The sequence below is a fragment of the Pongo pygmaeus genome, chromosome 14, assembly GCF_028885625.2.
Source record: "Pongo pygmaeus isolate AG05252 chromosome 14, NHGRI_mPonPyg2-v2.0_pri, whole genome shotgun sequence".
Taxonomy (NCBI): domain Eukaryota; kingdom Metazoa; phylum Chordata; class Mammalia; order Primates; family Hominidae; genus Pongo; species Pongo pygmaeus.
In genome coordinates this window covers 32,684,053-32,700,853 of record NC_072387.2, presented here as the reverse complement: position 1 = coordinate 32,700,853, position 16,801 = coordinate 32,684,053, and the positions used below count along the sequence as shown (strand labels likewise).

Sequence of the window (16,801 nt, the reverse complement as noted above, 5' to 3'; positions counted from 1 at the left end):
ATTGAGATAATCACATGGTTTTGTCTTTGGTTCTGTTTATATGCTGGATTACGTTTATTGATTTGCATATGTTGAACCAGCCTTGCATCCCAGGGTTGTAGCCCACTTGATCATGGTGGATAAGCTTTTTGATGTGCTGCTGGATTCTGTTTGCCAGTATTTTATTGAGGATTTTTACATCAATGTTCATCAAGGATATTGGTCTAAAATTCTCTTTTTTGGTTGTGTCTCTGCCAGGCTTTGGTATCAGGATGATGCTGGCCTGATAAAATGAGTTAGGGAGGATTCCCTCTTTTTCTATTGATTGGAATAGTTTCAGAAGGAATGGTACCAGCTCCTCCTTGTACGTCTCGTAGAATTTGGCTGTGAATCCATCTGGTCCTGGACTCTTTTTTGTTAGTAAGCTATTGATTATTGCCACAATGTCAGATCCTGTTATTGGTCTATTCAGAGATTCAACTTCTTCCTGGTTTAGTCTTGGGAGAGTGTATGTGTCCAGGAATTTATCCATTTCTTCTAGATTTTCTAGTTTATTTGCATAGAGGTGTTTGTAGTATTCTCTGATGGTGGTTTGTATTTCTGTGGGATCGGTGGTGATATCCCCTTTATCATTTTTTATTGCATCTATTTGATTCTTCTCTCTTTTTTTCTTTATTAGTCTTGCTAGCGATCTATCAATTTTCTTGATCCTTTCAAAAAACCAGCTCCTGGATTCATTAATTTTTTGAAGGGTTTTTTGTGTCTCTATTTCCTTCAGTTCTGCTCTGATTTTAGTTATTTCTTGCCTTCTGCTAGCTTTTGAATGTGTTTGCTCTTGCTTTTCTAGTTCTTTTAATTTTGATGTTAGGGTGTCAATTTTGGATCTTTCCTGCTTTCTCTTGTGGGCATTTAGTGCTATAAATTTCCCTCTACACACTGCTTTGAATGTGTCCCAGAGATTCTGGTATGTTGTGTCTTTGTTCTCATTGGTTTCAAAGAACATCTTTATTTCTGCCTTCATTTCGTTATGTACCCAGTAGTCATTCAGGAGCAGGTTGTTCTGTTTCCATGTAGTTGAGTGGTTTTGAGTGAGTTTCTTAATCCTGAGTTCTAGTTTGATTGCACTGTGGTCTGAGAGACAGTTTGTTATAATTTCTGTTCTTTTACATTTGCTGAGGAGAGCTTTACTTCCAACTATGTGGTCAGTTTTGGAGTAGGTGTGGTGTGGTGCTGAAAAAAATGTATATTCTGTTGATTTGGGGTGAAGAGTTCTGTAGATGTCTATTAGATCCGCTTGGTGCAGAGCTGAGTTCAATTCCTGGGTATCCTTGTTAACTTTCTGTCTCATTGATCTGTCTAATGTTGACAGTGGGGTGTTAAACTCTCCCATTATTATTGTGTGGGAATCTAAGTCTCTTTGTAGGTCACTCAGGACTTGCTTTATGAATCTGGGTGCTCCTGTATTGGGTGCATATATATTTAGGATAGTTAGCTCTTGTCAAATTGATCCCTTTACCATTATGTAATGGCCTTCTTTGTCTCTTTTGATCTTTGTTGGTTTAAAGTCTGTTTTATCAGAGACTAGGATTGCAACCCCTGCCTTTTTTTGTTTTCCATTTGCTTGGTAGATCTTCCTCCATCCTTTTGTTTTGAGCCTATGTGTGTCTCTGCACATGAGATGGGTTTCCTGAATACAGCACACTGATGGGTCTTGACTCTTTATCCAATTTGCCATTCTGTGTCTTTTAATTGGAGCATTTAGTCCATTTACATTTAAGGTTAATATTGTTATGTGTGAATTTGATTGTGTCATTATGATGTTAGCTGGTTATTTTGCTCGTTAGTTGATGCAGTTTCTTCCTAGTCTCCACGGTCTTTACATTTTGGCATGATTTTGCAGCGGCTGGTACCGGTTGTGCCTTTCCATGTTTAGGGTTTCCTTCGGGAGCTCTTTTAGGGCAGGCCTGGTGGTGACAAAATCTCTCAGCATTTGCTTGTCTGTAAAGTATTTTATTTCTCCTTCACTTCTGAAGCTTAGTTTGGCTGGATATGAAATTCTGGCTCGAAAATTCTTTTCTTTAAGAATGTTGAATATTGGCCCCCACTCTCTTCTGGCTTGTAGAGTTTCTGCCGAGAGATCCGCTGTTAGTCTGATGGGCTTCCGTTTGTGGGTAACCCGATCTTTCTCTCTGGCTGCCCTTAACATTTTTTCCTTCATTTCAACTTTGGTGAATCTGACAATTATGTGTCTTGGAGTTGCTCTTCTCGAGGAGTATCTTTGTGGTGTTCTCTGTATTTCCTGAATCTGAATGTTGGCCTGCCTTGCTAGATTGCGGAAGTTCTCCTGGATAATATCTTGCAGAGTGTTTTCCAACTTGGTTCCATTCTCCCCGTCACTTTCAGGTACACCAATCAGATGCAGATTTGGTCTTTTCACATAGTCCCATATTTCTTGGAGGCTGTGTTCGTTTCTTTTTAGCCTTTTTTTCTCTAAACTTCCCTTCTCGCTTCATTTCATTCATTTCATCTTCCATCACTGATACCCTTTCTTCCAGTTGGTCACATCGGCTCTTGAGGCTTCTGCATTCTTCACGTAGTTCTCGAGCCTTGGCTTTCAGCTCCGTCAGCTCCTTTAAGCGCTTCTCTGTATTGGTTATTCTAGTTATACATTCGTCTAAAGTTTTTTCAAAGTTTTCAACTTCTTTGCCTTTGGTTTGAATTTCCTCCTGTAGCTCGGAGTAGTTTGATCGTCTGAAGCCTTCTTCTCTCAACTCGTCAAAGTCATTCTCCGTCCAGCTTTGTTCCATTGCTGGTGAGGAACTGCGTTCCTTTGGAGGAGGAGAGGCGCTCTGCTTTTTAGAGTTTCCAGTTTTTCTGCTCTGTTTTTTCCCCATATTTGTGGTTTTAACTACTTTTGGTCTTTGATGATGGTGTTGTACAGATGGGTTCTTGGTGTGGATGTCCTTTCTGTTTGTTAGTTTTCCTTCTAACAGACAGGACCCTCAGCTGCAGGTCTGTTGGAGTTTGCTAGAGGTCCACTCCAGACCCTGTTTGCCTGGGTATCAGCAGTGGTGTCTGCAGAACCGCGGATTTTCGTGATCTGCGAATGCTGCTGTCTGATTGTTCCTCTGGAAGTTTTGTCTCAGAGGAGTACCAGGCTGTGTGAGGTGTCAGTCTGCCCCTACTGGGGGGTGCCTCCCAGTTAGGCTGCTCGGGGGTCAGGGGTCAGGGACCCTCTTGAAGAGGCATTCTGCCCGTTCTCACATCTCCAGCTGCGTGCTGGGAGAACCACTGCTCTCCTCAAAGCTGTCAGACAGGGACATTTAAATCTGCAGAGGTTACTGCTGTCTTTTTGTTTGTCTGTGCCCTGCCCCCAGAGGTGGAGCCTACAGAGGCAGGCAGGCCTCCTTGAGCTGTGGTGGGCTCCACCCAGTTCCAGCTTCCTGGCTGCTTTTTTACCTAAGCGAGCCTGGGCAATGGCGGGCGCCCCTCCCCCAGCCTTGCTGCCGCCTTGCAGTTTGATCTCAGACTGCTGTGCTAGCAATCAGCCAGACTCCGTGGGCGTAGGACCCTCCACGCCGGGTGCCGGATATAATCTCCTGGTAGGCCGTTTCCTAAGCCCGTCGGGAAAGCACAGTATTCGGGTGGGAGTGGCCCGATTTTTTAGGTGCCATCTGTCACCCCTTTCCTTGACTAGGAAAGGGAACTCCCTGACCCCTTGCGCTTCCCAAGTGAGGCAATGCCTCGCCCTGCTTTGGCTGGCGCCCGGTGCGCTGCACGCACTGTCCTGTGCCCACTGTCTGGCACTCCCTAGTGAGATGAACCGGGTACCTCAGATGGAAATGCAGAAATCACCCGTCTTCTGCGTCGCTCACGCTGGGAGCTGTAGACCTGAGCTCTTCCTCAAGACATGCTTTCTCTATTCAACTTTGTACTGGAGATTCTAGCCAGGACAAGTAGACAAAAAAAAAAAAAAAACCCAACAACAAAAAAGAAATAAAAAAAAAATAAAAAACATCTACATTGGAATGGAAAAAGGGAAACTCTATTTTTTGCAGATAAATAATGTTGTATATAGAAAATCTAAGGAACCCACAACAACAACAAACCTGCTGGAGCAACAACTGAGTTCACAAAAGATATAAGATCAGTGTGCAAAAAAATCAGTTATATTTAGAAACATTAGCAATGAGTAGGCTCAAAATGAAATTCAGAAAGTAATTTTATTTACAATAGCATTAAAAAATAAGACAAAAACAAAAGAAATGTAAGACTACAAAACATTATTGAAAGTGATTAAGACCTAAATAAATGGATACACATTCTGTATTTATTGAATGGAAGACATTACTATTAAGATGACAGTACTCCACAAATTGATATACATATTCAACTGAGTTCCTATCAAAATCCTAGCCTCTCTTTTTGCAGAAATTGACTTGCTGATCTAAGATTCATTGGAAAATGCAAGGGACTCTGAATAACCAAAACAATCTTGAAGAAGAACAATGAAGTTGCAGAGTCCACACTTTATTATTTCAAAACTTACTATAAAGCTATAGTGGTTAAAGTTGCATAGTACTAGAATAAGGATAGACATGTAGATCAATGGAATAGAATTGAGAGTCCAGAAGTAAATCCATACATTTAAGGTCAATTGATTTTCCACAAGGGTACCAAGACTATTGAGTGGAAAAGAACAGTCTCTTCAGCAAATGGTGCTGGAACAACTGGATATCCACATACAAATGAATGAAGTTAGATCTCTTTCTCACATCATACAGAAAAATTAACCTCAAATGGAAGAAGTATCTAAATGTAAGATCCCAAACTATGCTCTTAGACAAAAACATAGGTATACATTTTTTTATGATATTAGTAATTATTTCTTTTTCTTCCTCTCCTTTTATGTGGAACAGGAAAGCTAGAGGGGTTTAGAGTTGTCTTATTGCTTTTCCCCTATGTCAGACAAGGCCCTGATAAAGCAGTTTTTCTTTAGAGCAGGTCTTTCACACAGAGAATAGAATGCTCTGGGCATATTTCAAAATGGTTGCTATACCCACTCACTCTCTCTATCCCCCAATTAGGGCATATTTTGAAATGGTTGCTTTTCCCTTTTCCTTGTGTAAAGAGCCTGAGGAAATTTTCTTCAGCCTTCATCATGAGAACCTGGTGGGGTTTCTGGAAGTAAAATTCATGAAAGTCTAAGGGGCTCCCAAGACGGGACTCCAACAAGCTTTTAACTCTCAAGCGAGTCCACACTCAGCCACCAGTAATTTATTGATTACCATTGAAGTGTTCCTACCAATTACTGGCTCTGTGGCTTCTGCTCTCAGGTAAACTGTGATTTTCTATAGTCACCCATCTCTCTAGTTTTTGAGGAAGTGGTTTCCCTGTGACCTGTATTCTCCGACAGATCTAAGAAAAGTTGTTGATTTTCAGTTTGATTATCTTTTTTTCTGTTGTGAAGATGAGAGTGATGACTTCCAAGTTCTCTACGTGTTGGAGTGGGAACTGGAAGACCTAATTAACTTCTTAAGAAACAAACTGTTTTCCACAGTGGATCTAGCACTTTACATTCGTGGCATTGTATGAGAGTTTCAGTTTCTCTCTATCTTTGTCAACACGCCATCTTTCTAATTTTAGATATTCTAATAGGTATCTAGTGGTTTCTTATTGTAGTTTTAATCTGCAGTTCTCTAATAGCTACTGATGATGACCATTTTTTCATTTGCTTATTTGCCAGTTGCAAATCTTTATTAGTGAAGTATCTGTGCACGTTTTGCCCATTTTTAAAAAGTTGGGTTGTTTTCTTACAATTGAAGTTTATTTTTTCTTATACTCAAAATTTTAATTGACACATAATAAATTGTACATATTTATGAAGTATAATGTGATGTTTCAGTACATTTTACATTGTATAATGATCAAATCATGGTAATTAGCATATCCATCGCCTTAAACATTTACCATTTCTTTGATGTAAGAACATTCAAAATCCTCTCTTCTAGCTAGAATATGAATGTATTTTAAATGTACAACTATTTGTTTTCTCACAATCCTATAAAATGATAGCTTGAGTCAATGAAGTATCCCCCCAAGTCCTATCAACCTTGTCTATTTTAGTGAAATTTAATATTGTCTAGACAACACTAGACAAACATAGTTATTCAGAGAGGATACCTGAGCCCTCTGGTTATTCTTTCTAACCCACAAAGGAAGCTGAACACTTGATGTAAACTTCTTCATCAGAGTAAATAGGAAGAATCCCCTCCATTACATACAAAAGAAAAAATAACTGGAGAGATAGTCTCTGCTCTGAGGTTATTATCCTGTGGTCTTTGGTTTTGGTACATTCTCCCTCACCCCATGCCCTTCTCCCTCATCTTTAATGAGTATCTGTATGTATGGCAGAAGAGCATGTTTTTAAGTCTCTGCAGTCTGGGGCCAAGCTCGTTCTATTCCCCACTCTACAAGAATCACAAGAGCACCAGGATTCTGTTTGGGGTTGCCATGGACACAGAGTTCTTATTACAGAACTGACTTATTCTCAATACAAGGTAAAGACCTAGAGGTGAGGTCTCTGATCAGGGGAGTCCCATCCCATCCTCTGCCCTCTCTGTTGGCTAATGCTGTCCTCTCATCCTCATCAGGAGAATTAAAATCATGTAAAGTTTTGGCGGGGGAACTAGAAGGTGGTCTCTGGGGCCCATAGACAGGAAAGTTTGCTTATACCCAGCTGGGGGGACCACTAATTGACATTCCTTTCCCCTCCCAGGGACCTTACAGAGTCCCCTCATCCTCAGGGTACTGAGGGACAACCAGTGGGTGTAAGGCCAAACAGCAACAACCTTGTTACTTGCCAGGAATTGGGTCAAGATTTGATTTAACAAGCTTGGTTTTGGGAACTAAAAAATGAAAAAAGAAAAGCCATAATCTTTAAAGGCAACAGGAGAGAAAACTGCTAACAGGATCTTGATTAAATTTCTCCGTCTTAGAGAATGTTGTGCTGAAGACACAAGACCTCAGACTTGTGTTATTCTAGCAGCTGAACAGACCCCAGGCTCTTCTGACTGGCAATGGCACTGGAAGCAGTCTGATCTGTAGGTAAGCAGGTCCAGGGCTTACAGGGAGAAACTCCCAGAAATCCAGCTCTGCCTTGGGTTGCCCTGGTTCACGTCCAAAGACGTGCTTAGGCCACATCTCTGGAGCACAAGGTGGTAGACTGAGAGCTTTGATATTTCTACTCCTACTGCAGATGAGCTGGTATAACTCCGAAGGTATGGAATTTGCTGTTGTCTGTGACCCAGCAAATAGAAATAGAAAAATAATTAGATAGAAAAATAATAGAAATAGAAAAAATTTAAAAAACAAACCAAGCCTCATTCTATGCCTGTTAATGTCCTTAAAAATATGACATTTTAGGCAGTGTGATAATATGCATATACTGGTCACTTTAATCTTTCCTACAGGGGCAGCTGGTTGCCCTAATGGTGGATGCTGTGTTCAAGGATGGTGAGCTAGTGTTCAGCTCAGGAAGCCACTCCACAGAGATGGCCACCAAAAGGGCTTCAGTGGTCCCATCTCAATTAACACCTGAAACATTGTCAATTATTACAGTGAAGGTCACAAATGGGTTATTATTAGTGAGATTGGTGGCTTACAAAGCAGCATGATGGATGTTACAATTATATGACATTTTAAGATCTGTGAATCAACTAACGTGTTTTGGAGACAGCCCACCCTCGCATAAACAGGATACAGGTGTATGAGGGTGGCCTGTAGTGTATATCTAGAGACGACACCCAAGGCTTGATCCTCATATGGTCCTATCTCCAGGAAGGTTTAGGAAGATTTTGGCCTCTGGAACATTAGGAATCTGTTGAGAATGAAGCTTTCATGCTTGGAGCACCTAAAGTACAGAAAGCTTACAAAAGCTTATGTACTGTGCCTGCTTGCTACTGAATGTTTTGTTAAATGAATATCTGTATGTGTGGCAGATTTGGTCACAGACCTACTTTTCATTATAACCTGTAGCATGATTATAAAGGTGTAGCTAACCTTCACCTAACTCAAACTTCTGTGGTTGCTCCTATCTACCAAAAAGCATTTAAGAATTCTGCATGACCACTTTAGTTTAGGACAGTTTGCAGTTCTCCCCTTCCTTAGAGGGCAATTTAGCTAGCTACTTATTCATGTCCCATGAGGGAAGTCATTCTGTGCCCCAAAGCAGCTTATCAAAGTATTATTTCAGACTTCATGCAATACTCTCCCTGAAAGGAGTTCAGGTAACATCTATGGATGTCTCGTGCCCTTTTTGGAGATTAGTTTCCCAAGGAACTTGCTTAGCAATCCCGGCTTGTCACCTGAATCTGGAGTAATCTGAGTGTCTTCCAGTTCTCTTCCTCATTAGAGGATGTCTGAAAAATCCAGTAATCATTTAATAAGGCTGCTTATGTCAGAAACTCAAATTCTTATCTTTTTGGTGTTTTGAACATTTTCCCGTTATGATTTATTAGTGTATTCTGCATAGACAATCCAATTATTCATCCTGCTGAAAAGTAGCGGATGCCTGTAGATGCCTTTCTTTTTGTAAAAGGTATTGTTTTTCCTGAGACCTGGATGAATTTCCGGGAGCCATTCAAGGACATGAGAACACCCACTTAGAACTTGAAAGGTTCCCCTCATGGCCCTCAGACCAGGCTAACGAGATTTGATAATTTGAACTCTGGCATTCCTTTCCTCACAGGCTGAAAGAATAGCACAATATTAATGTCTATCTGTGCTTAAAGGTTTGAGCTATTGATCAGAGTCCAAAATTAGTGTGTGTAGGAAAACTTTTCTTAAAGACATAAAAAGATACCATTTAATATATTGTTTCCAAAATGTGTTTCTCACACATTTCCACTGTGAGAAAGAGGTTCTGTGGTCAAATAAGTTAAGAAACCTCAGCACACTCTTAGAGAATCCCAATTTTTAGCAGCAGCAAAAAAATGTGTGTGATCAGTTTCTTAAACTTATTTAAACGTTTGAAAAGTTAGAAAATTGTGGCGAAGAGCATTAATTCTTGAATCTTGGGAGTGTATTACCTTGATGAGAATGTTTGTGTATTTGAAACTGAAAATATGTATCCGTTTATATTGCCACATACTGATTTTTATGGCATAATATATGGTGTAGAGAGTAGGTTGTCTAAAAACCAATATTTGCAAAATGCTGAATATTCAGCATGGTTTTATGAAGTTGACAGATGTGGAGTGTATTTTGCATGTGTCTTGACTTACAGATGAGGAAATGAAGTTGCAGAGAGATTAAATTAGCCAAGCCAGGGGTTTCGGTGCTATAAAGTCTTGATATTGTAAAATATAGCCATATAACTTTAAAAAAATGAATCCAGACAAAAGAAAACAAAATCATTGTAAACACATAATCCACTTTAAGTTCACAAAATGTTTTAAACATAATTAAGGCTATGCTTGACTTACCTACTTGTTTATTTCCTACCAAGGATGACCAGGAACTAGCCATTAATATGGAAACATTCATTATTCTTACATTTTCTTTCTTTTTTCTGTGTCTTTTCTCTCTGTCTGTCTCTCTCTCTCTCTCTCTCTCTCTCTCTCACACACACACACACACACACACACACACAGTCTCAGAAGTACTAGTGCTATATCCTGAAATTGTTTCTTTAGTTCAAAATTCCTCTGATTTTATTTTTTGTGTCCTGAAATACTGTTGAGATTAACATCCTGATTGCCTTCCAAAATATCTGACTTTATTTTTTGTATGTGCTTTTTACTCTTTGGTAGAGTTATGGATTCACTAACAGATTCTACTGTATGCTCTGACAACTATGACCACAATGGATGAGTTGACTGATCTAAGTGGTGACAAATACTGGGAGCATCAATGGCAATAACAGCTTTCTATCAGAGACTTTAAGCATCTTTAGGTAACATTGTTTTTGAACCAGAGTGGAAAAAATAAGATCAGGTCAGAAGAGGGATGCTTGGTACTCAAAGATTGTTTGTGACCCCAAGTAATTAGCAGCCAAAACCTTAGAAAACACAGAATGCCTGTGTATGAGACTCTCTGAAGAGTGATCCAAAAGAGGAGAGAATCCTACTTGGAGAAAGAAGGTGGTAGCATTGGACAGGCAGCAGAGGAGCCCTCAGCAGAAAGAAAGGAACTAAGAGACCCTGTATCTGTCCCTCACCCTTCAGAGCTGGTGCCCCAAACTCAAAGCCATCATCATATTGGATGGAGCCCCTGCCTCAGGTTTGTCACTTGATCCTATTTGAGGGGAAGCAAAAGATATCTGTGACTCATGAAGAGCATAAAGGTAGTGGAGGGACTTGATAATTAGGAAATCAAAATGGGCAAGAATAATGTGTGCCTACAAATGGAACATGAATTTGAAGCAAATTTAAGTTAAATTTGCTGCCACACATGATGATCAGGTTCAGTAATAAAGAGCTGTATTTAAATCTTGATTCATTAAACTTTTTTGAGAGTCCTAAACAATTTTTATTACCAACACATAAAGACTTCTTTCTAGAGAAAAATGAAGTACCAGGTGCCAAATAACAGATTTACATGAGAATTTTTAGGGACAACACATTGTAATTTGTAGTGCAATCATAGCCAATTTGAACCAAAAAAAAAAAGTCATATATGCATTTATGTTGTTTCTTACTATTTACCTTTCAATCCTTTGCACTGACCCCAATGAATTGGCATCAGAAATCTGTGCTGGAGTCAACAATGAAAGGTGATGTCATAATATATATTGGAGATGGGAGGAATTCAGGTTTGTGAAATTCAGTCTCAGAATTATTCATGGGAAAATAGTTTTCTGGACACTGATTCTAAAATTCTTTCTAAAAAGTTAGGTCTTCAGTAAGTCATATTTACCATATCTTTTAGATTCAAGGAATTTTGTTGTTCAAATAAATTGTCATATCACCACTCCATGTGGCAAATCTCTAATATATTTTTGCATTTGATGTTTAAAGTAAAATACAGCAACCTTACATAGAGCTTTATAGCAAGCTTCGTGTGTTCAAATATAATTGGTACTTTTATAACCAATGCTGTTTGTGTTATACTCAGAAAGTTATTTCTTATCGTAAGATTACAAATATAGTCACCAAAATTTCTTTTATATTTTGAATTAATTTTCTACATTTAAATAATATAAGTGCTGCTGCTGTTGTTACTATTCCCTTTTAACATCTCCCCAAATTAAGTGTTTTATTCTATACACTTTATGAGATGCCAGCTTAACAATACCCTTAATATGGCCCAAGGATTCTACAAAAGGAAATGCTTGTGTGTTTGTCATAAGTGTTTTCCGACTGGGCATGATGGCTCAAGCCTGTAATCCCAGCACTTTGGGAGGCTGAGTCAGGAGGACCACGAGGTCACGAGTTTGAGACCAGCCTGGCCAATATGGTAAAACCCCGTCTCTACTAAAAATACAAAAATTAGCTGGGCATGGTGGTGCACGCCTGTAGTCCCAGCTACTCGGGAGGCTGAGGCAGAAGAATCACTTGAATCCGGGAGGCAGAAGTTGCAGTGAGCTGAGACAGCACCACTGCACTGCAGCCTGGGCGACAGAGTGAAACTCTGTCTCAAAAAAAAAAAAAAGTGTTTCCCATGCAGATTATCTATTCACCACTTGCAGATTTGAAGTTTACTAAGCATATGTGATATCTAAAATTCATTTGAAGAATAATTTTCAATGCCAAAAATGTTTAAAAGTGGGATATAGGAAGATGATGCAAAGATGGAATCTCCAAATATTTCCATTTTCACCAGGAGGACTTAATAGAATGTCTAACAGCTATTTTTAGATATTTTTGAAATGTGAGAGGGGTGAGTTAGTTAACAAAAAGTAGACTATGAGATTAAAATGTCTATTCACTCTAAAATCTCAGCATTCACTTTCTTATTGTCAAGTTATTCATCAGACTCTTTTCAGAGACAACCTAAATGCAAGCTCGTAGAATATTACAACTTCTTTTATGTGAGATGACAGGAAATAATTTCTTGGCCTTTTAAAGGATAGATGAGGGATTTGAATACCACTTTCAGATTAAGTAACTCCTCTGTTGAATATTACACTGTTTTATGGTTCATATCTCTATTGTGGTTGAGAGGTATTGCCAGATTTATTCACTGACAAGTAAATATTATTCAGTTTATAATTAGTATCCACTTTAGGGGGAGATACTTTCAGTCTATGTTAAAACTATCTTCAATGTTCAGTATCCTGTTCCACATAAAACTTTCATGCACTAGTTTTAGCATTCATTGATTTTTATGTGAATCAGTTATAACTGATTGTTACAAAATGGTGATTTTTTTTTTAAAAAAGTAGTTTTTCTGTGTTTAATAAGTATCATTCTATTATAAGGAGAACTATTCCTACCCCTATTTATTCACTATTACTATGAACTTATAAATTCTTACATTATTTCAATGAATTACAATCCTTTCTGTCATTATTTATTTTGTTGTTTAAATGGTCCCATATTTGGCCAGTGGGACTCCCTAAAAGCTCGCCCCTGTGTCCTTTTGACTTGACATGTTCCCATCACTTTTTGAGCATTTCCCCAGCCCTGGAATCAGCCATTTACCCAAAGAACCTGATGCCCTTTAGAAACCAATATTTTGCATTTGGTATGCTCATTGCCATTGGCTCATTGCTACTTGTAGGCCTTTTTAATACATAGATGAGAGTACAGATATACATATTGACATATACAGATATATGCATATATGCAACAATTTTAATATGTTTAATATACAGTATATACATTTATATGTGTTCTGGTAAACTATGTATTATTGTTTTGCCTGGACAATGTGTGTTTGTTTTTAAATTTACTTAAATGGTATTAAGCGGTATCTCATTTTATTAGTTTTTTGCTCAGGAACATAAGATTATTCTTCTTGTGTATACCTTTAGTTGTTGCTTTTAACTGGTATGAAAAATTCCACAGCATGCATCCCCTAGTGAGGAACACATATATTGCTTCCTACCATTTGCCTTCACAAAGACTGCCGCCAAATGATTATCCTTATGCCAGACCCCTACAAGCCTGTTTGAGTATTTCTGTGGGAACATGAAACTGGACTTGATGGGCCATGGGACTGCATATTTTGAATTTGACTGAATACTGCCTATTGCTCTCACAATGGTTATACCAGTCTGCATGTCATCAACAATGCATGATGGTTCCTACACATACACATTCACAACAACACTTGACATAATCAAACTTTCTAATTTATATAATCAAATAGATGGTAACATATTGCATTATGTTTTACTTTGCATTTATGTGATAACTCATGAGTTTGAGCATCCTTTTATGTTCTTATAGCATTTGGGATTTCTTCTGTAATGGTCCATTCATGAACTTAGCCCATTTTTCCACTAGTGTTCCTATCTTTGTCTTGTTAATTTACATGTGCTCTTTTTGAATATTTTAGAATAAGTTAATCAAATTTATTTTAAAATTATGTTTAATTTTCAAAGTGATTATATTACATTTGTAAACAATTTAGCAAGTAACAAAACATGGTGCTATTGTTTGGAGGTTTGTACCCCCAAACCTCATGTTAAAGTTCGATCCCCAGTGTTGGAGGTGGGGCCTAATGGAAGGTGTTTGGAAGATGAATAGATTAATTCCCTCCCTGGGAGTGAGGGTGAGTGAGTACTCACTCTATTAGTTCTTGCAAGAGCTGGTGGTTTAAAAAGAGACCGGCAGCTTCCCCCACGTCGCTTCCCCTCTTGCCATTTGATCTCTGCACATGTCAGTTCCCCTTCATCTTTCACCGTAAATGGGAGCAGCCTCAGAAGCAGATGTTGGTGTCAGGCTTCTTGTGCAGCACACAACTGTGAGCCAAAGAAACCTCTCTTCTTTATAAATTACCCAGCCTCAGGTATCCCTTATGGCAACACTAAACAGACTCAGATGCATGCAATCCTATTCAAAAGTTTGGACTATCGCTTTATGTATTCAAATCATCCTTCATGTCAGTTTTAGACATTGAAGTTATGTTCTCCAATAGGTCATCTGCCTGTTAGCTTTGGCATTGTTGTTCTTCATTCTCTTCATGACGGAACTTTTTGCCTTATTATTTTACTTTTGAAGTTTGAAATTTTCCCACTTTCAGTCTACAAAAGTAATTTCTAATCCTCATAGTTTTAATTTACACATTTAATGCTTTAATCTACTTAGAGTCTACCCTTAAATATGGTGTTAGGTAGGGATTTGGTTTCATTTTTCTCCCAATGGTAGGACGATTTTCCAAATACCATCTATGAAACAGTTCATCCTTTTTCCTTGTTTATATAATCATCATCAATGACATATATCTACATAGGTTTATCTCTGAGCTCAATATTTTCCTCCATTGATACTTATGGCATCCCTACACCTTTTTTTATTACCGTGATTAGTTAAGTTATTAATGGAGCCTTTATATGTTGACATAGATTTTGTAGTAAGTATGTCAATATTCTAAAAATTTTTGAAAAATACCTATGTGGGCCCTGTGGTGTTTGGGAGAGGGAAGGACTTTAAATTCTAGGTTGATTTCTTTGTTACTTACTTGAGTATTCTACTTCTATGTAAATATCTTTTCTTGCACTAATGTTAGTGTTTTATATTTGTCTAGGAATTTTTCCATTCCATCTAAGTTTTCACATTTATTAGCATATAATTGAATAATCTCATTTTAAAAAATTTTAGTTGTGTTCTAGTTATGCTCCCTTCTTGTACATTTTATTTGGATATTCACTCTTTTTGTTCTTGATTATTATTGCCAAAGCTCTATTGTAGTAATCTTTTCAAAGAGACATATTTTTGTTTTCTTAATCTTCTCCATGGTTTTTTCTTCTCCAGTTCACTGATTTATGCTTACCTTATGTTTTGCTTCCTTGTTACTTCATAGGGTTTGCCCTGTGCCCCTTTTCCAACCTCTGTACTTAAATGTGTACTCTTTGCTTTTAACCATCTCGACTTCTTATTTATGTTTATATATCAGTAAATGTTCTTCTAAATATTGCTTCATTGTATCCTACAAACTTTGTCATGTTATTATCAATCAGTTCTTTTTTTTTTTTTTTTTTTTTTTTCTGAGACAGTCTCGCTCGGTCACCCAGCCTGGAGTGCAGCGGTGTGATCTCGGTTCACTGCAAGCTCTGCCTCCTGGGTTCACGCCATTCTCCTGCCTCAGCCTCCTGAGTAGCTGGGACTACAGGCGCCCGCCACCATGCCCAGCTAACTTTTTTGTATTTTTAGTAGAGACAGGGTTTCACTGTGTTAACCAGGACAGTCTCGATCTCCTGACCTGGCGATCCACCCGCCTCGGTCTCCCAAAGTGCTGGGATTACAGGCGTGAGCCACCGTGCCCGGCCAATCAGTTATCTTAGTATTTAAAATATTTTGTGATTTCCCTTTTAACACAACAGTTATTCAGTAATGTGTAATTTAGTTTCAAATGTGGATTTTTTAAAAATAATCATATTACAGTATATTCAGAGAACACCAATATGATATTGATCCTGTGGACTTTATCCTGTGGAAGCTTTCTTTATGGGATAGAGAGCTATGATGTTGGTCTGTCGTTGTGCCTTCATAGGTCTTTTGCTCTTTCTAGAAGGTCTTAGAATTTTCTCTTTATCTCCATTAGTTACTTAAAGTTGATTTATTTCTTCTTTCTTGAATTCTGGGAAATTTATCATCATAAATTTTCACATTTTATTTTGCATTTTTAGTTTTCATTTCTTCTTAGATTTCCATATTCTAGATGTTAGATGGCTGTTTTTATCCTCCATAACATTTGTCTTTTCTTTAGTATGTTCTCTTTATTCTTTTCTACTATTTTCTGGGTAGGTTTCTAATCTTCTAACACTAAATTAATTAGCTTTTCACATGTATCCAAACTACTATTTTTCCCTCAACAATTTATATGTTTTGGCAGTTATACTTTTACAGTTAAGGCTTTCTCTTTTATTCTTTCTTATGACTCCCATTCTCATTTCATGTTTCATCATCTTCCTTTGTGTCCTCATATCCTTAAGAATATTTGTCATGCTTACTTTAAAATCTCGGTCAGTGTGTTCCAGTAGTTTTGCTACAGTTGGTATGCTGTTGTTCAGCTTGTTGTATTTCTTTTTCAGTAGTTGTATTACTCAGGTATCTAGTCATGTTGGCTTGTGAACTCAGATTTCTTGTGGCTGTTAACTACTCTGGTCATTTGTATCGGGGAAGGACTGAAGGACAATCTCAGTCTGCTGCTGTTCTGGCAGCATAATTATAAATAGCACCTACTTTTTGTTTTCAAAAGTGTCCTGGTTTGAGCAGGAATTATATAGTCAGTCTCACTGAAATCTAGGACGTAAGCTGTGTCATTGTCAGTAAGTTTAAAATGAAGGGAAGTGATGTGCCCCAGGGTAGAGAGTCTCAGGAACCATGAAACACTGACCAGGCAACTCCTCTGGGTTGTGAAAAGGAAAAACTTTAGACAAGGTAAATTTAACAGAGTTTAATAGTGCAAGAATGATTCGTGAGTTGGGAAGCTTTTAGAACCAGAACAAGTTGGAAGAACTGCAAGCTGGCAATGTGGCCAGACAGCATTATGGACAGAAAACGGAAGTGAGGTCCAGAAACAGCTTTGTTGGTTACAACTGGTTACAGCTGGATGTTTTGTCTTGTTCGAATCTGTCAGCCACCCGCAATTGACTGAAGCTCAGCTGCTGTAATTGACTGAGACACAGCTATCTGTTACAAGTGTATATTCT

At 38.3% G+C, this 16,801-nt stretch overlaps 1 protein-coding gene across 1 annotated transcript in view; it reads left to right on the top strand.

The window, feature by feature from the left end:
- The window catches only part of LOC134738013 (ankyrin repeat domain-containing protein 26-like), a 53,443-nt gene extending 42,756 nt beyond the window's left edge, over positions 1–10,687 (top strand). Inside the window, exon 7 of the mRNA XM_063650655.1 lies at positions 9,792–10,687. Coding sequence (XP_063506725.1) covers positions 9,792–9,808 — 17 coding nt within the window. The 3' untranslated portion in view covers positions 9,809–10,687. The remainder of the gene's footprint in view (positions 1–9,791) is intronic.
- The last annotated feature ends 6,114 nt before the right edge of the window (positions 10,688–16,801 follow it).